Below are 20,279 nucleotides of genomic sequence, written 5' to 3' on the forward strand. Positions count from 1 at the left end.
ATCACCTAAGAGCCAACAGAGCCCTTAACAGGCCATGACCGCAACCCCGGTTTGAGCCCTCCAAGGAAGACGCTCCTGGGGAACTTCTTTTTTCTTACTCGTTTGAAGTTTGCTATACTGCTGGTATACAGGATTGAGAAGCTCCCGCTGTGATCTTACTTCCCATTTTTTTAATTGTTTTTGCTTTTTACCAATAAATTCATAAACTATAACATAAGTTTAAGTTTTATGCAGAAATGAGCTGTTTCTATAAAAAAGAGAAGGCTAAAATGTTACCAAGCCAGAGAGATGCACAGCGTTGCTGTACTCAAACAGAATAGAAATCTATATCAGACTTTTATATTCTCATCTAATTTGAGTTGTAAAATGTTTAAAATGCACACGTCATCTTCTTATACAATAATCAAACAGGCACGTGCTTGTACCAGAACATCAAACTTGGTTTGGTAAGTCAGAATTTGCAGTAGTGATTGTTATATGACCATTTCACGGATGGGTGTTTGCTATAATTATAGGCGGTAACTTCTCTAACCATCCGTAAGCAACACCTTATGGCAATGGCTGTGAGCACTGAAAACCCGAAACTACATGCTGTTAGATGAGCTGACATCATAAAGCGAAATTCTTTTGCTCATGAGGAAATAAAGAAACCATAAATAAAATGACTTTGTTAACAGATTTGAGGCATTAATGCAAAACTTCTGCTGAATGTTTCCCCTCTAATCCACTGTGGCATCTCGCCATCGGGCCTATTTTTAGGGACTGTTTCTCCATTTCCTTGCAAACAGCAAATGTTTTCCAAATTATCCCTGGAAAAATGTAAAAAGCTCAAAATAGAGGGGCTATTTTGAGCTTTTAATGAAAACCTAATAAAGGCTTTAGCCTTACCCATTTGCTCCCATCCATCAGCCTCATTAAGAAGTGAACAACTGCAGTTGCTGTCACCCAAAAAGAGCTGAAACAAAAGAGACCAGACGGCAGTTCGACAACATAAAGAGGGGAGATTTATTGATTTGTTTATTCTTTACATTGTTTAAACCATTTCCATAGCCATACATTCAATAAATCCTTTCTGGGCTCTAAAATGAAGTGAACTGCATCCATGTAAGTCAGCCAACTGTCCACTCAAAAGATTCATGTTGCAGTAAACAAACTCCTCCCAGAGTTCCTTATGTTTTACAGTATTTCCTGTGTAGTGCACATACAAAGGAATGGCTTTGGGTTGACTGATTTATTAGCGTCGTGATCGTGGTTCTTCATATTTTTTTAGTTACAAAAAAAACTTTTCTTGCTATACCTAGTTCATAAATACAGTATATATTATAATATTATAACCATTCATCTTGTGCTGGAATCAAAGCTGTGCTGCAGTTTAAAAAATCGTAACATCAATAACATATATGGAAACTGGCTTGCCTGTATAGATTGTTTACAATATGATGTTTACAGTGATTTTACAGTGTTTTCAATGTCCCTGATTATCTCAGTACCGTAGTGCGATATCGGCTTTATTTTACAGGGAAAAAAACAGCACGAGTATCAGAGTGTGTGTTTACAGCTACTCAGACTTGGAAGGTTTCATGTGTAGTAGCGTTGTGTATGTACTGGTACTAAAGCCTGGAGAAACAGAGACATTTAAAACAGGGGGGAAAAATGAATACTTATAGACAGAGCCATGTGGCAATCATGTAAACAGCTCTTTTACATACATTATTACTCAGTCAGTCATTCATTGGATATATAGGTGAGTGCCATGGTTACCAATCACGTGTACGATAGAGAACACAATACCACGGAAGTCAAGACCAATCTCACTGCCAGCAAGCTGCCTGCAAATTCCTCCTTTTGTCTTTCACTGCACGCGCAGGATATTCAAACAATCTACAGGAGTGTGAGGCAAACTCTTACATTAATAAACAACAAAATTAATTAAAGTAAGAATGGAGAGAACACAATCAAAAGAAAGAAGTAGAAGAAGAGACAATATATTCTTTTTCAGAGTGGACGGGCACACAGAACGTTGACTATATTACATCGAATTGTGGACGCTCCGATCGTCAGCGAGACAAACACGTTAGAAGTTCAGTGTCTCTGACATCATCTTCCACCAATCCATCAGCTCCTCCCGCTCCTCCTCCTTCCTCTCCATCAGGGACTCCAGCTCAAAATCCACCTGAGACACACAAGATACAGCAGCTGAGAACCAAGGAGGATCCAGCGGACTTTGAAGATAATGTGTTGGTTTTGTAAGTTGTTCTTTAACTAGAAACTTTTCTATTCATTCATTCAAATGTTGCTTTTTTTCCTATTTTCTCTATCCAAATATTGATAGTATCGATAGGCAGGCATTGGGATGGAATCAATACTGGCTCAATAGGATGGATACTTTGTTTCTATTCTTTAATTCCAATATGTAAAATATGTATTACTTTTTTGGAAATGAAAAAAATATACCTCAAACCTGCTCTATAAAAAATAGCAGAACCTTTTTGTGTTTATTGTCACGTCTACAGACTGAACAGAAGATGACCCAAAGGGTTTTAGAAACAGGCACATTTACACTCCAGGTCTCCAAAAAAAAAACAATTTCAAAATACATGAAAAGCTGAAAGGTGTGTTTTATTGTGGAAACTTATTATTGTGGAAAGTAAAAATCACAGTGATTTATTGGTCACTAAAACGTTCAGAATTTGCTAAGTGATGATTCATCTCACAAGTCATGACACATTGCTCTCCTGCTCATACCTCTAAGTTAAAAGGAATACTGGAGCTGTATTTACTCGAATCACACCAAACGTTTCAGTATGGCACACGAGTAGTTCAATATTTGGTCTATATGATAGGTTTTCTGCACTTCTTGAGCTCAGTTGGTGTCATCGCACTTAATTCACAGTTACAGCTGGCCACATGTAGATGAATATCACTCTTTGATCTTTGATCTCTCTCCAGGCTTTTACTGACTCAGAACAGATCACAGCATCAAACAGCGATGTAGCAGCACCATTGACCAGGACAGGGCCGGTTGGAAGACAATTCTATTAAACTACAATTGACACCAGATCTTATCTTAAATCACTAACAGGGTTATCATGACACCCCATACGAGACCATATCAACATAATAATAATATCTTTACTGTCATTGCACATATGCAATAAAATTGGATGCAATCTATAAGCGCAGACATCTGAAAAAAGGATAAAAATGTCTTGTAAAATATATATGTATGTAAAATGTAGATATATGTCAAAAAGAAATCTATGAAGGTCTCTAAAAGTAGCCATTTTCCTGTGCCTTCAGCGCGCGATTCATTCTCTTTTAAAATTTGCACAGTTCCAGCAGTGTTTAGTGCAGTTATACTTCAGTTTTTTCATCAGTTTGTCCTTGTTTTTAACGTCCTGAAAAGTCTGGGCAGAAGTTCAAAAATATCAGAACTGGCTTCATCTGATAATAAAGACTCTGTGATGCAACTGGAAGCTTTGAAAAGATTTTTTTTCTTAAATGAGCTATTAGTTGATAAACTAAAGCATCCTCCATGACAGAAAAACAACTGGTTCTCTAGAAATTAATCTGGGCAATCTTAAGATTGTTAACAGGGCTCTTAAGAAGAAAAAAATAGAGACTCTGATATCTTTTATCAAGAATATGCAATCCAGACTGATTTTGAATAGAATTCAGTTTAAATACTCAAAATCATTTTTCTGCTGCAGGCTCACTTGGTAGCTTGCAGACTTTAAAAATTCTGCCCTACAAATTCCGTCCTATGCAGCTTGACATGAGGGATTCTGAGTGAGCAAACTCTCCTCCCTTTGTTACACATACTAAGCACTTAACAGCTGTTAAATGTTTAGTGGCTTATTGTGAACAGACACTTCAACTGAGACCTTACATTATTATGTAGGCGGTCCCAACATTAGTCAGACATACAGCATCTGATGTGTTTGTGGTGTCTGCTGGAGGGACCAAGGTTCAGCGAGTTATTCTAGATTGTATATTTTCATATAGGTGTAGGGCTTAGAGATCCAGAAAATATGGCTGGGAAACTTCCACTCAGGTTACCTTCTGGAAAGATAAAAGACCCGACAGGGAATGTGATGGGTCATTTATTTGTGTGTCTTACCCTGGTTGCAGGGCTGTAGGGTACAGCCACCTTCTTGATGACAGTCAGGTATCCAGGGGCAGAGGCTGCCACTTTGTAGTTTCCTGGAGCCAGTAGGCGCCAATAGTCGCCATCTTTGGCTATAAAATACAGATTGTCTTATTAAAATGTGTTTAACCAACACACTGATGCTCAGAGCAGCTCCAAGCAACAATTGCAGTACCCACACTATCCATGAGATGGAGGCATTGCACCATCTCTCCATTATATTTCTCACATGGAGCAAGCAAGTGCTGTGATAGCACTTGTGCTTTGTGAATTGTGTGAATTTACCTGTGGTGATGTCATGGTCAATACCCTCCACAGAGACAGTGGCATTGGAAACGGGGTTGCCCTGAAGGTCACGGACAAAGCCCTTAACGCCACGGTGAACCTGCACACAATGCGCACATTGTCACGTGAAGAAGAACATGTTCCCTCTGAAGACTGATGGCAGCATTTTTAGAGTCAGGTGTAAAAGATTTGTTAGTTTTTGGTGGAGAAGATGTACTGACACAGTCTCCTCAGCAGAGCATTGAGCATTCAATGAATATAGAGCTTTTTCTGGTTGAGCAACCTCTTGTGAGCAAACAAAGGCAGAAGTGGCATCACCACAAATTAGTGTCTGATGTCTGGATGGGCAGTTGCAACTCTGATGCCGTGAGGCTGCATTATGTGTCCGATCATGTGGTTCCTTTTTACCATCAAAGTTACGATTCTTTCACCTCCATTAGCAGAATTAGTCACGTAAATCCTGCCAGATCCAACCTAAGATCTGAAAATGTGTTGTGACTGCTGTGTTGTGAAGGTCAATTTTGCACTTATAGATGACACATTTTGCAGTTTATTTCAAGCATTAGCACTTATAGACTTGAGATTGCAAGCCTTGGTATTGTTTCTGGGTCAGGTGTGCAAATGGAAGAGACTGCAAATCGTGATTTATGGCATCTGTATTTATAGTGCTGCCTACCTGCTCGATGTAGTTGACGAGCGAGTTGCGGTTCTGTTCCCAGTAGCCCTTCAGCGTTTCCTCATTGGGGAACTTGTCGCAGCTGAGCTCCAGAGTGATCTCGAAACAGTTGCTGCTGAGATAGTTGAAATCCTGCATTCCTGTAAACCACAGAGAGAAAGAAAGCAAAACTGAAAAAGTCAACAGAATTCAGGATTATATATTTGAAAATGGGTTAACCATTTACCTGAAAACAATATACATAGTGACATACAGTGGCTTGAGAAAGTCTTCACACCCACTTCACCTTGTTCAATTTTGTTATGTTGCAGCATGATGCTATCAATTCTTTTTTTTTCTCATTAATCTACACAAACTATCCCATACGGACAAACTGAAAACAGAATTTCTGTAACATCCATCCATTCTCTTCGGCTTTTCCTTTTCAGGGTTGCGGGCACGCTGGAGCCTATCCCAGCAGTCTTAGGTTGAGAGCCAGGGTACACCCTGGGCAGGTCACCAGTCTGTTGCAGGGCTAACTCATACAGACAGACATTCAGACTCACATTCACACCTATGGGCAATTTAGAATAACCAGTTAACCCAACCCCAATAACTGCATGTCTTTGGACTGTGGGAGGAAGCCAGAGCACCTGGAGAGAACCCATGCAAGCACAGGGAGAACATGCAAACTGCACACAGAAAGAAAGAAAGACCTGATGGTGCAATTGAACTCAGGACCTTCTTGCTGTGAAGCAACAGTGCTAACCACTGTGCCACCATACTGCCCACTTTTTGTAACATCTACATAAGAATTCAAGCCTATTGCAAAAAAAACATATTAGCTCAATCCCTCCAGTTTCTCTTGATCATTGCTGAGACATTTCTACGCCTTGACTGAAGTCCACCTGTGGTAAATTAAATTGCCTCCCTATAGAAGGCCTCATGGCTGACAATGCATATCAGAGCAAAAACTGTGAGATCAAATTAACTGCCTACAGAGCTCAGAGACAGGGTTGTTGCAAAGCCCAGATCTGTGGAAGCCTACAAAAACTTTTCTGCTGCATCAGAGTTCTCATGAGCACAGACGCCTCAGATGGAAGAGGTTTGGCGCAACCACGACTCTTCTGAGAGCTGGTGGCTCGGCCATACTGAGCAATCAAGGGAGAAAGTCCTTATTGAGAGCGGTAAGAAAGGACCCGATGGACATCTTTTACAGGTTCAAATGCACCTGTAGCTGGAAATCCATTATTGTTCAACTACAGGTAAGCAACGTTTTAACCACTAATTCAGGTGTTTTTAGGGTTTTTTTTTTATCCAATCACCAGTTTAAAAATGCTTCAGTTGCCTCTTACCTCCAGGCACACTGTACCAGGCCCCGCCGTTAGTGATGCCGTCTTTGAAGCTGGAGTCGTCATCGTTCTTGCGACACGGGGCTCGGTGAGGATCGGACATGACCGGGTTATACATGGAGTAGGCTCTAGCCAGAGACTTGAACATCACATCATCCGGACTGGCGCTGTACTCATGGGTGGATCCTTAATGAGAGGAAAGAGAACAAACAAGCGCTCGCCATTTAGAGAGCGGCTATGATGAAGTGTTAGCAGAAAACGTGTGCCTGCTCAACACATTTTGTTTGCTTTGAGCGATGACGCAGAGGAACCGGCCGGTGGAAACATTTTCCATCTGATTTAAATCAAATTTACGACATTCTAAAGAAAAGGGAGTAAAATGTTTGCTGTTACATAAACGGTTCAAATATTTGTCTTGATAAACATCCTCACATGAAAGAAAGGAACAGTTTACATACAGTTTAACAACCCAAACAGGAAAAATAGATGTGGGAGTGATCTCTTCTACTAAAGGTGAAGCAAAAACTTCACTTGCTCTGTTTGGGAAGTTTTAAATGTGGATATTTGTGTCGCATCGTCAGGAATCATATCTGCGATGATGATGATGAAGAGCAGCGCCAGTGTTTTAGAATGTTTTTTTCTTTTCAGTGGAGGGAATAAGCTTCAATAAAATTCAAATGGACTCTAACATGTGATATAAATTTTCTTATACTGTGTGTTTATGTGTGTGTGTGTGTGTGTGTGTGTGTGTGTGTGTGTGTGTGTGTGTGTGTGTGTGTGTGTGTGTGTGTGTGTACCAGTGCGGGTTTCATCATATGGATAGTTGGCCACAACGTCTCCTCCATGCAGGTTTGCCGAGAGGACGAAGGGGATGTCCATGATCCAGTGGATCACAGCCTTGGTCTCTGGAGCCAGCTGCAAATGTGAAACATTAAAAATTACAATTACAATAATGTTTAGATCATAAATATCTAAAGCAATATCACCTTTGACCTACACAAACTCAAAAAAAGGATTCTTGACCCTCAATAAACATGGTACAATAATTGTGAATAAAATGCAGCTGAAATATATCAAATCAAAGTTGTATTTATTCAACTGATTAATCATTAAGGAAAATATGCTTGGTATAAACTGAAGGCATGCCAGTCAAGTCAATTTAATTTGATTAGATTCCATTAAATTTCATGTACGTATGTCACAAAAGTAGAAAATTACTTAATATTCAAAGGATTTCCCATTAAATTTGGTTACTTTTGATGAATGAACATGACAGGGCTAATAATAAATGAAAATGCCATTTTTGAATTGCTAGTTATCAATTCATCATTTCTGCGCATGCACACACAAAAAATGCCACCCACACACACACACACACACATACATGCTGGACACCCCACAATACCAAGGGTCAATTTTGGGGGGATTTTGATTCCCCACTGAGCTGGCTTTATCAAAAAGACCTGGCAACCCTTGGAAGCAGCCATTCATTTACTAGCTTTGTTATAATATACACTTTTGATTATAGCAGCTTTGGTTCAACCTCACATTTTCCATCCTTCTGCTGTAAATGTACCGTAGATACCCACAGATGTTCAGCAATCCACACATGAAAACAGACCAGAGCAAATGGACTATTTATTCCTTTCTGTGCAACATTTCTTAAAAATATTTAACATACAGTTCTCAATGTTAATATCATTTATTAATGAACTTATATAAGCATATTTAATACATAGTTTGAAATAGCTTGTTTCTGAGTGACACAGAAAGGGTGAATAAGACTCAAAGATTTAAGTCTTAGCTTTATTATTGCTACTTCAGTCTTTTCATGGTAAGTAAGAAATAACGGCCACCTTATCCTGTAATCAGTAAGTCAGTTCGTTTTACCTTGGTGTTTTCGTCCACAGCCTTCTTCATGTTCTGCAGCAGGTGGTTGTTGGCTCCGCCTTCCCGCTCGTTGATGTAGATGATGCGGTCCAGATCAGGGAAGTTACGATTTAGATCCACCCCCTGCGCATTACTGCGGCCCACAAACCAGTCCTTAATCTCTCCGGGCTGCACAGTAAACAGAAATGAGATGGGGACAGATTAAAAGACAGTGTCTGGAGCTTTAATAAATGCTGCTCTTGCTGTGTAGGTGTAATTTAAAGACTTGTGGTTCCTAAATAACTGTTTGCAGGGCTGCAAGCTTAAACTGTCCAGACATAAAGTTCAAAAAGTGATTTTTACGTGCTGTTTCTTCACCTGTGAGGCGGCCTTCTCAAAGCCGTCGGGGTTCATTGACGGCATGAGGTGGATGCGGGTGTTGTGGATGAGATCGATGATGGTCTCGTTGCCCTGCTGGTACTGGTTGCACAGGTACTGAGCCAGGTAGATGAGCAGCTCTCTGCCCACCGCCTCGTTGCCATGCATGTTGGCGATGTATTTAAACTCAGGCTCACCTGCAAGAAAACAGAAGGCTCCTGTTGAGTCACTGTCACACATACGTAACTGTGATTGGACATAATGTAACCATCCCTGTTGTGAAGAGCGGGTTTTTGGCTGAGAGGCAGAACTGAACACACATCTCACAAAGGAGGAGGATTTGACAAAGCTGACAATGAATCAGCATAAACCACTCTCACGTAATCTCACAAAAAGAAAGAAATACACACATACAGCTGGCCACATCGACACTATAGCGGGAAACCATCATGGAAACGATCCTTTATCTCCTCGGGACCAAACAGGTCACATTATGATTTGTTATGGAAGTTATCGTGGACACAGGGGACGTCCACGCTCGAGGAGTGACGAACACACTGACTCATCAACAGAAAGGTTACATCGTATCAAACGTCGAGCCCAGTGCTCCTCTGGACAATAATGAGAGAGACACAGTGGATTAAGCAGCGACTGTGTCACACACTGTTCTGTCAGACACGTGGCACCGAGGAGCCTGCTGATGACAGGTTTGAGAGAGAATTTAACTCAAAACGCCAAAATTAATTCCCCAAATCACTGATTAACAGTAACCAACTATGATTACTGATGATTGATTAAAACCTACTAATTAACAAAGTCAGTTAAAGTCATCCCAGTTCCCAAATTATCAGTGTATTTTACACTTGGGGATAGTATTTTATTATTACGTCTTTTACATCTATTAAACATCTTCGTTTTTTTTTCCATAATAAACAGTGTTTTTCTTTTGCAGTAAAAAAACGTCTTGTCACTGCAACCTTTTTATCTGTGTTAGATTATGGTGACATTCTGTATATGAACGCTTCTTCTTCATGTCTTCTAATGTTGGATACGATGTATCATGCTTCCTTGAGGTTTATCACCAATTGTAGATATCTGACCCATCATTGTGACTTGTACTTAAGAGTAAATTGGCCTTCTTTGGCCATTAGAAGACAGGGGCATTGGTACACTTTTATTTACAAAGCTATGCTTGGATTGTTGCCTCCTTATATTTGTACTTTGGTCACAAGGACAAATAGTGGTTCTTACTCCTTGCGTTCAAATGATCAGCTGCTGCTGTCTGTTCCCCTTGTCCGCACAGAGTTGGGTAAGAAAGCCACTCTGCGCCTTTTTCGTGGAACCTGTTACAGAAAGACTGGAAACTGACTGAATTGTTGTCTTTAAATGTTTTTAAAACTAAACTCAAAGGCCTACAGACTGCCTCAATAATGTGTAATTGTTTTGTGTAATTTTTAATCCTGTTTGTTTGTATGTATTTGTTTGGAAATGTGCTGCCTCTTGGCCAGGACTCCCTTGAAAAAGAGGTTTTTAATCTCAATGGGACATTCCTGGTTAAATAAAGGTTAAATTAAAAAAATAAATAAATATGAAGGTGTTTGTCTTAAATGAGGCAGGAGGCCGTACATGGCAGGTTCAAATGCCAATCTAATTTTGGATTTTTTCCAAAAGCTTTTAAAGGTTTACAAGCCAATCTTCACCACAGTGAGCTCTTCAGATCATCAGAAAAGTGGGTAAATGGCAAATGGACTGCTTCTTATTTCCACCTTTCCACTCAAAGCACTTTAAACAACAAGTCTCGTTCACACACACACAATCATACGAGCACTTTTTTCCTTCTTTGTAACATTCACACACGTTCACAATCTGATGAGCGCATCAGTAGGCATTTGGGGTTCAGTACCTTGCTCAAGGACACTTTGGCATGCAGACTGTAACAGCCAGGGATCAAACCACCAACCCTGGCGATTATTAGATGACCTGCTCTACCTCCAGAGCCGCAGCCACCCCATAGTTATCAGTTACATTTCAGATTTTTAAAACATTTATGTTTTACTGGATGACAATGGATTTGTCAACAGTAAAAACTGTGTACTGGTCACTTGTGGTTGTCATGGAAACTTGCCACCTTGTCTGCAAACACTCACCAACAACTCATTAAGCAGTATTTAAAAAAAAAAAAAAAAAGTAAAAGTTGTGCTTACCACTGAGACCAAAAAGATGCAACTTTAACTGTGAAGGTGGACGGTTTATGTTTCTGCTTTGTGTCAGTTTTTCAAATTTTCCCTACAGCTCGGAAAGTAAATGGCAAGTGTTTGCAGGCAACATTGCCTCAATGCCAATCTGCTAGTGACCAAAGCAATTGCAAGATGATTTTTGGGAGAGCAATTTCCCCACTTGCCAAATGATCAGGGGATGCACATTTGTCCTCAGTGAACGGATACCAGTCAGCATCTAGACCTGTGTGACTGGATGACGAGTCTTTAAGAAATGTACTTTTATCCTTACTCACTGCGTGTCTGTGTTTAATACGTATATTACTGTATTGCGCCAGGGTCGCATCCTGATAATGTTTTGCACATTTCAACATCCCGTCCTGTTTTTGAGAACCTTGGATCTGATTTGATTCTAAATTTGGTTCTTTTCTTTGTATTTATCTAAAAATACACACTGTACCATTTGGTGGATTTACTGTTATTGGCCACGTCAGTGCGTGGGTAGAAAAACAGCATCTGCTTTTCTTTATCAAAGGTGATCTTGCTTTCATATCTAAAAGCTATTTCTGTCTTGAGCCCAGTGAATTTGCCTTGTAATAAACCCCCATGAACCCACCATCTGTTTTAGATACTAATTAGGCTCTTCATCTATACAAATATATACAAAACACAGACAAGTTTGAAACTGAACCTATTTAAAGCCCTTTAACAAAATGACAAAGAAGAAGACGTATGAGCTGCAGCGAGCTGTAAACATTCTTTGATTGGCTATGAATCAAAGATTAATGCCTTTCTGTGGCTGTACGAGAACAAAGTCTTTTGTTCAGATCGGTTACAAGTTATAAAATGTAGTTCAAGAATGGCAGATGTTGGAAAGCAAGCGAGTGTCCAAGTGTGCTGAAGCCAAATCGCTGCAGGGGTGCTGGTTTTACCGAGAACTGTGTTTTTATTGTTCTTCCTTCTACCCTGATTGGGTCATTTCGTTTTCCTTATTTTTCCCCTAAAGAATAATGACTATTATTATTATGTGTATATTATATATATTCTTCTTTAACTAAATTATTGTATAAAATGCTTTTAAGACTTTTTAAATCCATTTTGGCTGGTCTCTTCATGTATTTGTAGAGTAACGCCAGCAGCTTCATGCGTGAGTAATACACACACACACCACCCAGCCACATCTGGTAGTCAGGTTATTTTTAAATGTTTGAATCTCCTCAGTTGCTACTAATGATTTCAAGCCTGCAATTAACTCTTTCTGTCCTGGCATTGCTGGATGTTTTTGTTTTTACAGCTTTCAGAAGCCCGACAGAGCTGCCATATGCATGCACACACACACTCAAACACACACACTTTGATGTTGCATTCAGCCAAAAAATGAGTTACTGTGTTTCAAGCTATTAAACAGATGCTCAGTATCTTGAGACACTTCACGTCTCCCTTACGAAACATGCTTTTATGCCGTTGAACTCCATGTTAGCATGCAGACTACAGAGCTGTGCATGTTTTATATATTTAGAACCCATATATGTGCAGACTCATGTAGCTAGTTATGAGGTAACATGAGGAGTACGCCTGTCATTTGTTTTCATATGTTTTTTTGCAGATTCACGCTCATTAACACTTCATAACAGCTCCATCTGTTCTGTTTTTACACATGCAAACCCTTCCCCCTTATTTCTCAATCTATTCCTCTTTTCTGTTAAGGTCAGAATGAGCTTTAACTCTGACACCCGCATAAAAAAACTGCTCACACATGAAACTGCAAATGTGGATTTTTCAACATATGAAAGTGATGTAGCTGAGACCCTTCACTTCTGAAATGTAAGATGTCACCTGTGATAGCATTAGTTCATAACAGGAAACATTCCTATGTGAATTCATCCGTTGTTTCTTTTTATTTTAAAGCTTGAAAGTGAATATGTGGTGTGACCACATTTGTTCCCCAACACAGCCTGAACTCTCGTTGGCAGTTTTCTTCTAACTTCTTTAAGTAGTCTTCAGGAACAGTTTCCAGGCTTCTTCAAGGACACTCAATGCTCTTCTTTGGATGTTTGGTGCCTTTTGTTCTGTTCTCTGTCAAGATGATCCCACACTGCGCCAGGCTCTGGGGAGGCCAATCCTTGACTGTGTTTTTTTCTATCCAGGTATGGTTTTTAATGTACTGGCAGAGTTTTTGGGATCATTGTCATGACGCTGTTAACCATCAGATGCCTTCCTGATGGTATTATATAGTGGATCAAAATCATAATTCCATCTGTTATCTTTGGTGTTTTTCATAGATTAGGCTAAAGAAATTAGAACAAATGATGAGGGTTTTTGATAGGCTGCTAGTAACAAAGTGCATTCGGATACAATTTTAAACTGGTTGTTTGCTAAGTCATCTGGTACATGTGAACACTGGTTCACCCCTTGACTAAGGTGCCTTTTTGTGCTTCAGTGATTCATAGATCAGTGTTAAGTTGCTTAGCAAACAAAAGATGTATCTGATTCTTCATCCATCTGAAAATAGCCAGGTACAAGGACTGGACTAAAAATGAGTGAAAAAGTAGCCAATGTCAAAAGAAGAACTTTAAAAGACTTTCAGAAAGTCTGGAGAACTATTACAAATTAAAAGAACTATTAAAAGAAAGTTGGACTCCTTACAAGCAAAATATCCTGTTGTTTTGAACTGGTGCTATATTAATGATATTCAGCTGAACTGAAAAGAAGAAAAAAGGGTTGGTGCAAGACTTTTACACATACATTTTTTAAGTAGTCCACATGTGATACTCACAAAAGCAGTTAATATTTATTTGTAAGACTGAACAGGTTTTACTAGTATGTAAAATATGACAAAGGTCCAGATCAGCCACATCCTTCATGTGGAAAACATCCCAAAGCCAAAACACATTCACTTTACAGTGATCCAAACAGAAATGAGGTGAGGATGAAACTATTAAATATTTAGTCTAACTAATTGATTAAGAAGGTTAGAAGCTTGCAACATCACATCATCTTTCTCTGTTTTCAAAGATTTTACATATCACAACTTAACTTCAGTAACAACCTGAGTTTCCAAATGCGCTTTAACTTTAAATCACTCCCTGCTGCTAAAGGTTAATATGACACATGTGACGCTGCCAAAAACCAATGCATCCTCCGACCTTTGTCACAAATGATCAGCAGCACTAAAGTTTCCTAGGTGACCGAGTAATTATGGCTGCAGCTACAAACGTCATTTGGGAATGACCACATTAAGCACGCTCTCAGTCGTCGTGGCAACCCTGCCAGGGGCAGGTTCTAAGGGAGATAAATGAACTGGGAGAGCGAGTAAACAGACTCTCAGTCCGCATCTGTCTGTCTGTCTTGTGCTTGGGTACACAAACACACTCATATACAAGCTCACATTACAGACACATGGACAAAGACAAGAGAAAGCTCACCAGTGCTTAGTTTATTTCTACCACATGAAGTCCTTTTATATTCTGTCACTTATCTTTAATCTATATGCTTTGCTTTAGATTCTTTTGGATAGGCATCGATAAAAAATGTCTTGGTATGCGGATGCTCATTCGCTGCTGTAGTCTGTAAATGCTCACGTCCAAGATTTGAAAGCCTCTACATTTGTAGTCACTAACATAGAACTTGTGCAATTTTTGCCTCTCATTTGCACATTAATGGCTGTGCGCTCCTGAAAGAGCACTCTCACAGCCTTGTGGGAGCTATAGTTGCTTATAACTGATGCCTGCCAAAAGGAAAAAAAGGATCTGCTGTTCTGTACATACCTCAGAAATTGACAAGTGTTAGAAGGAGTCAGGGTTTTTGTTTTTTTTGTTTTTTTAGGACATGGACCTCATCAAAATCTTTCTGGATTCCACGATTGAAGACATGGGAGAGAAGTGCCTACATGTCGGCTGTGAAGCTGCACAAAAATAAACTGCAAATGAAGAAACAAAAAATAAATAAAATATAAAGAGAGAAAAAAAAGGAACAAAGAACAAAAAAGTGTAGGAAAGGGTGAGAATAAAAGCAAAGCTGACAGTGGAAGAAGGAGGAAAAACATGTCAGAGCAGAGTGAAGGCGAAGAATGAGGGGGAGGTGGTAGATGGCTGTGGGTGTCTGATGTATAATGAATGACCTCTGGCTGATGCCTTAGCCTTTCTTTCATCCATTTTTTTCCATTTCTGCTGCTCCCTTATTCTCCCCGTGTTCTTCTTCACCCTCATCACACTTGTACTCCTGTGACGCTCCTGTTTTTTCAATCATCATTCCTGTCATTTTTAGCTCCTTTTCACATCAGCACCTCTTGTCTCTCGGCTGTTTTCACCATCTCTACACGAAGCAAAATGTCCTCATTTTACACCCCCTTCCCCTCCACCGTAATGTCTTCTAACAGGAACATGTAGCATTGAAAAGGACAGGTTATAGTCAACACACCCAGTGTCATCTGATATGTTATATTCAGCAGTGTGTCTGGCTGTTATATGCTTTAACTGGGCATCTGAGTGTGTGCTCACTGGAGATTTCACACTTTCTCTGTCGTATTATAAAACAGACGGCCGTGGAGTCATATGACATCTTCCACCTCGTGAGATGGTCTACAGCAGATTGGATCAAGCAGTACCTCATACTGACATATTTTTTTTCGCCTTCAGACAAAGCCAAGCATATTACAATATAGGGTTTCTCCTCCTGGTATTAGAAACATTGTAAATGGTTCCAGACATGAGAGTTAAAAGAGTTTAACCAGAGCCTCTTTTCCCCTGATGAAAAGAAGCTTTTAGCTTAAATACAAGCCAGCTGTGAGATCCAGTCTCCTTCAAATGATGGAAGCATTCAAATCCTTTACTTTAAATAACAATCATCAAATGGCTCCTTGAGTATCAAAAGTGCATAATGTGCACTTTGAGGGCCATTCACATGTTTCTTATGTACAATTTAAGCGGTGGTAGTAGCCTAACTATATTCAGACAGATTTAATGCATCAGTTTCTCTTAAAAAACAGAGGTTGGAGAAGTAGCATATGATGAATCTACCTGATTACATAAAAATGAAAAAGCTTGACTTAAAAAAACAAACAACATGTGATCACTTTCTGGCAGGCTGGTGTCATGAAACAGTAAATGAATAACACGCCATTTTCCTCAAATCATTTCACTCTTCCTGTTTCCTTTTCAAGTATCATATCATGCCAAGTAGTTTCAGCCATGAAAAGCCTAGACCTGAACTTTTCATGCCATCATACAATGTTAAAGGATAAATGCCAAGCTGAAAACGCATATATATGACACGCGAAACAGGTCTGAAGCGCTGCTCTGTGATGTCGTACCACCGTGGACAGCAGAAAGAATCAGGAAATGCAACATTTACCCCTTTTTAATGGTAAGCTTGTCAGATAACAAGTGTCTAGGCAGACCTACACATCCAGCGGAATCAGTGCAGTCTCGTTTGTTTGAATCATGTGTCTGTCCACCTGGCACACCCCAGTCCATTGCTTACTCTCCTATTTTTTTTTAATTTGTTGACAACAAACTGCTGCAGGAAAATATGTGGCCCTTAACTGCCTCGTGTTCTGCTGAGTTCATTAGTTTCCTGAGCAGGCATTGCTGTCAGCTACAGATTTTTTTTCACCAGCAACATAACCAAACATAAAGGCGAGAAACAAAATCAATGAGAGCAAACCAGACACTAATTTGGGTTCGGGGGGTCTGTTTTGGTGAGTGAGAATGTGACCCATTGAAAATATAGAAAGACCTGCTGATCCAGTCTCCATCCACACTATGGGCACTGAATGTATACTAATATGTTACAAGTATTTATGACTACAGGCAGGTCCAGTGCCGCACCGCATGACAGATGGCTGCTTACTGACAGATGCATCCGCTCAGGACCATCACTATGGTCTTCCCTGAGCCAGACAGTCAGCCAGCCAACCACGAGCCGCTAGTCGGCTCAGTGCACTAAGCCGATCTGTTGCCCCGGCAACAGCTATTTTGGCTCCACCTTAGCTCGAACACACTGCAGGCTCAGATAAAATATGAGCAGGACGCCTTAAAGGAAGCTTGAGTTTTATCCTTCTCGTCACACATCCGCAGTTCCCTCCTCTCACTCTGCTCTGCCCCATCTGGAGCTCCTCTCCCTCTGCGCTTCTCTGTTTCATCGTGCTCCTGCCCTCTGTGGATGCAGAGGGAGAGGAGGAAAGGGAGGAAAAGGCTGAAGGAGGAGGGGAGGCCCCAGCCCTGCTTAGCGAAGTAGCGGCTTGGAAACTCATCTGGTAGTAATAACGGCTTGCTACTGTGACTCATGCCTGCGTACGCCCACCGGACTATTACAGACTTATTTAGTATGTATGGTCATTAGACTCTGTGACCATGTGAGCGGAGTGGCACACCAAACCTGTGGTGCACCATTAACGACGCATAAATACACCCATAGAAAAAGATACACCTCTCCACACAAAAAAATCCCACAAAATATTAGCTTTGTGCTACAATATAAAGAGTTTCCTCTTTCCTTTGAAAACTCTAGCTCAGGATTACTGAGATGAAATAAATTATTTCCTGCAGTAGATCATGGTTAAAGCTCCCATTTGGAGAGAGCTGGCTAGGAATCACTAAACCATTCCCAAATGTTCATTAAAGGTTAAATAAACTACAAGCTAGGGTTGGACCTGCAGTGTTCCTCTCACTGTTTCCATACTTAAAGCACGCCAATGAGTCTGAGCGGGTCAGCAGTGAGGTTTGGATTAAGAGGTCAAAATGATAAAAGGACTTTATTACTAATGTATGTGAAAAACAAGCCAATGCTCAGTTAGGGATTGGACACTAAAATTGACATGAATTCCAATTCTGGAATTTTAGAAAGAGAGCTAAAAGATTAAAAATAAATAAAGAAACCATAGATTGTTTCAGTGACATCCTTCCAAGGAAGCATAAAGGCTCATATTCTGGGGAAATTTAACCACGGTCATTTTCCACAGAGCTTATGATCATTTGGGGCCCTGGAACAAACACCCTCTGTGTTTAAAACATTTTGGAAAGCCATCTGATGAGTCTGAAAATGCAGCTTTCCTCCCAAAATGGAAGTTTCCCATCTAGGAGAGGAAAATTTGGCAAAAGGAGAAGGTGGATTGCATCTAAAACGCGGTTAACCACATCTGTAGTTGTTTTGCCTAATGCACCGCATCAGTAAAACTCATCATCTGTTGTTTCATCCAGTAAATAGTACAGAGCACTGAAGCAGATAGGGCTGTAATAATAATGACTGTAGAGCCCTGCTAATGACTAATGGGTCCATTTAAGTCAAAGCCTCCTTCCTTTGAATTGAACTTCCTTTTTAAGCTGGAAAGGCTAATTCGAAACACCTCCAAATGGGTCACGGCACGATCCACCGCTTCTGTGGTGTTTTCTAAGAATCACGAATCGGGATAAGCGCAAAGAGATCATTATCAACCAGCAAAATGGCGGCTTTGCACGGCTGATCCCACTATCTACCATCTAGATTCATCAGAACTGATGCAGCGGGGCCCTCGCTCGCCCCTTTACGCACAGCACGACCCACCTGCGCTCCTCCTCTGCTGTTATCTCGGGGACACAAGTCATTTTTCTATAACCTTTACACACACACACACAAATGAGGGCACAGCCAAACTGCTGCTATGCGCAATAGTGTGTAATGTATTTGTGTTATCCCAGCGGGTGGTAATGGATTTCTATTAGTTCATACCGCGACAGAAAGCGGGGACAAAGGAAGTGGGGATGGTGATGGTCCCGCGCGTTCGGTGTGAAACAGACTTTGTGTGTGCGTAAAACTGACCAGGTTCGTGCGTCCCCGGATTGTCGGACATCTCTAGCACCAGCAGCTCGCGGCCTTCGAAGCTCTCCCCGATGGTATAGATGCGGGTGATGGTCGGACACTGCAGCCACACCGACACGAGCGCTTTCCGCAGCTCCTCATAGCGGTGGTACTCGAAGGAGATCGCCCCGTCGGTACCGGCCGCGCTGACCAGGGTGACTACCGCAGCCCCGAATACAACAGCCGTAAGGAAGTGTTTCATTTTGACGCGTCCTCGTTTTCCTAAGCCTGTCTCCCTGCCTGCCGGCGGCTTGGCTCCAAACCTTATCTCTGCGCTGCAGCCTCGCTTTAGGCTATAAATATCCTTCCCTCTGCCTCTCTCTCTCTTCCCTCTGAGTGTGATGCGCTGTACCTGAGCTCAGGCTCCCCGTCAACATACTGCGTAAAGTCAGCCACAACCAATCCCACATCCGGTCATAATTTTCAAAATAAACTGAAAAAGCCAAGATTTATTTGAATTGCTTATACACAAGGAAAACTCATTATTGATAATACAAGGAATAAAAAGGGGGGAGGATGGAATAAGAACGAAAAGTAAGCAAGACAACCCGCAGGTTGCAGCATGGACGTAATAAGTCAGTAGAAGAGTATGAATAAGCACAAATGACAAAATAATACAAAAAAGTTTGTATTATGGCCCTTACAGCAACTCTTTCAGAGCATTATTTATGTTAAAACATGCACATTCAGTTTAGAGAATGCATGCTGCTACAGCTTAAGATGCTTCTGTTGTCATTTTCTGCTCATTTTTGCTTTGTTTTTGTATCATTTTTTTTCTTTTGTAGAAGATATTTTACACAATAATATACAATATTGCAAATTTAAGGACTATAATCCTAAACCTCACCCCCAACCAGGCATGGCAGATTGCTGCCCCTGTCTGAGCCTGGTTCAGCCAGAGGTTTCTTCCTGTTAAAAGGGAGTTTTTCCTTCTCACTGTTGCCAAGTGCTTGCTCATACGGGGTTTTTACCTTACAATATAAAGCACCTTGAGGTGACTGTTGTTGTGATTTGGAGTTATATAAATAAAATTTAACTGAGCTTTCACCCATTTAAACTTTTTTTTTATACACTTAAGTAATCTATTAATTTTCAAAACAATTTTTCAAAACTTGCAGACATGGTCTTAGGCTATTGATCAACACAGTTCATCAAAGCTGTGGTATTAATGTAAAAAGAAAAGGTGTTTTTATTTATTTGTGTGCCATAAACAATTAGAATTTGCCAGTTTTATGTATTGAGTTTTTCCCGGGTCACATAAAATACCTCACTTCCTCTTTGGTCCTGGCTGCTGTTGGCTCACTTGATGCAGCTGTCTGTGTGTGCTGGACGGAGCTGCGGGGGTGTGTCCACAGTGCAGCAGTGAACCAACTCCATGTACACCGAAAGGCCACAACATTAAAACCACTGACAGATGAAATGAAAAACACTTATAATTTTTGAGAAGATGCCATCTTCACCCAGCAAGCCTCTGGAATGCTACTTTGACACACACAATGGGCCTAAACATGGCAGCACTTAGTCAATGTTTCCACTCACAA

At 40.6% G+C, this 20,279-nt stretch overlaps 1 protein-coding gene across 1 annotated transcript; it reads right to left on the bottom strand.

Moving 5' to 3' along the window:
• Nucleotides 1-981: 981 nt before the first annotated feature.
• On the bottom strand, nucleotides 982-19,093 carry cpe (carboxypeptidase E). Its single transcript, XM_063476040.1, has 9 exons — nucleotides 18,700-19,093; nucleotides 8,687-8,883; nucleotides 8,330-8,497; nucleotides 7,237-7,354; nucleotides 6,443-6,625; nucleotides 5,109-5,248; nucleotides 4,433-4,532; nucleotides 4,121-4,239; nucleotides 982-2,173 (listed from the first exon to the last, which is right to left on the bottom strand). The coding sequence occupies exons 1-9, from the start codon at nucleotides 18,938-18,940 to the stop codon at nucleotides 2,075-2,077; spliced, it is 1,365 nt and encodes a 454-aa protein (XP_063332110.1). The 5' UTR covers nucleotides 18,941-19,093; the 3' UTR covers nucleotides 982-2,074.
• Nucleotides 19,094-20,279: the final 1,186 nt, after the last annotated feature.

The sequence above is a fragment of the Pelmatolapia mariae genome, linkage group LG6 (assembly GCF_036321145.2).
Source record: "Pelmatolapia mariae isolate MD_Pm_ZW linkage group LG6, Pm_UMD_F_2, whole genome shotgun sequence".
Lineage (NCBI taxonomy): Eukaryota > Metazoa > Chordata > Actinopteri > Cichliformes > Cichlidae > Pelmatolapia > Pelmatolapia mariae.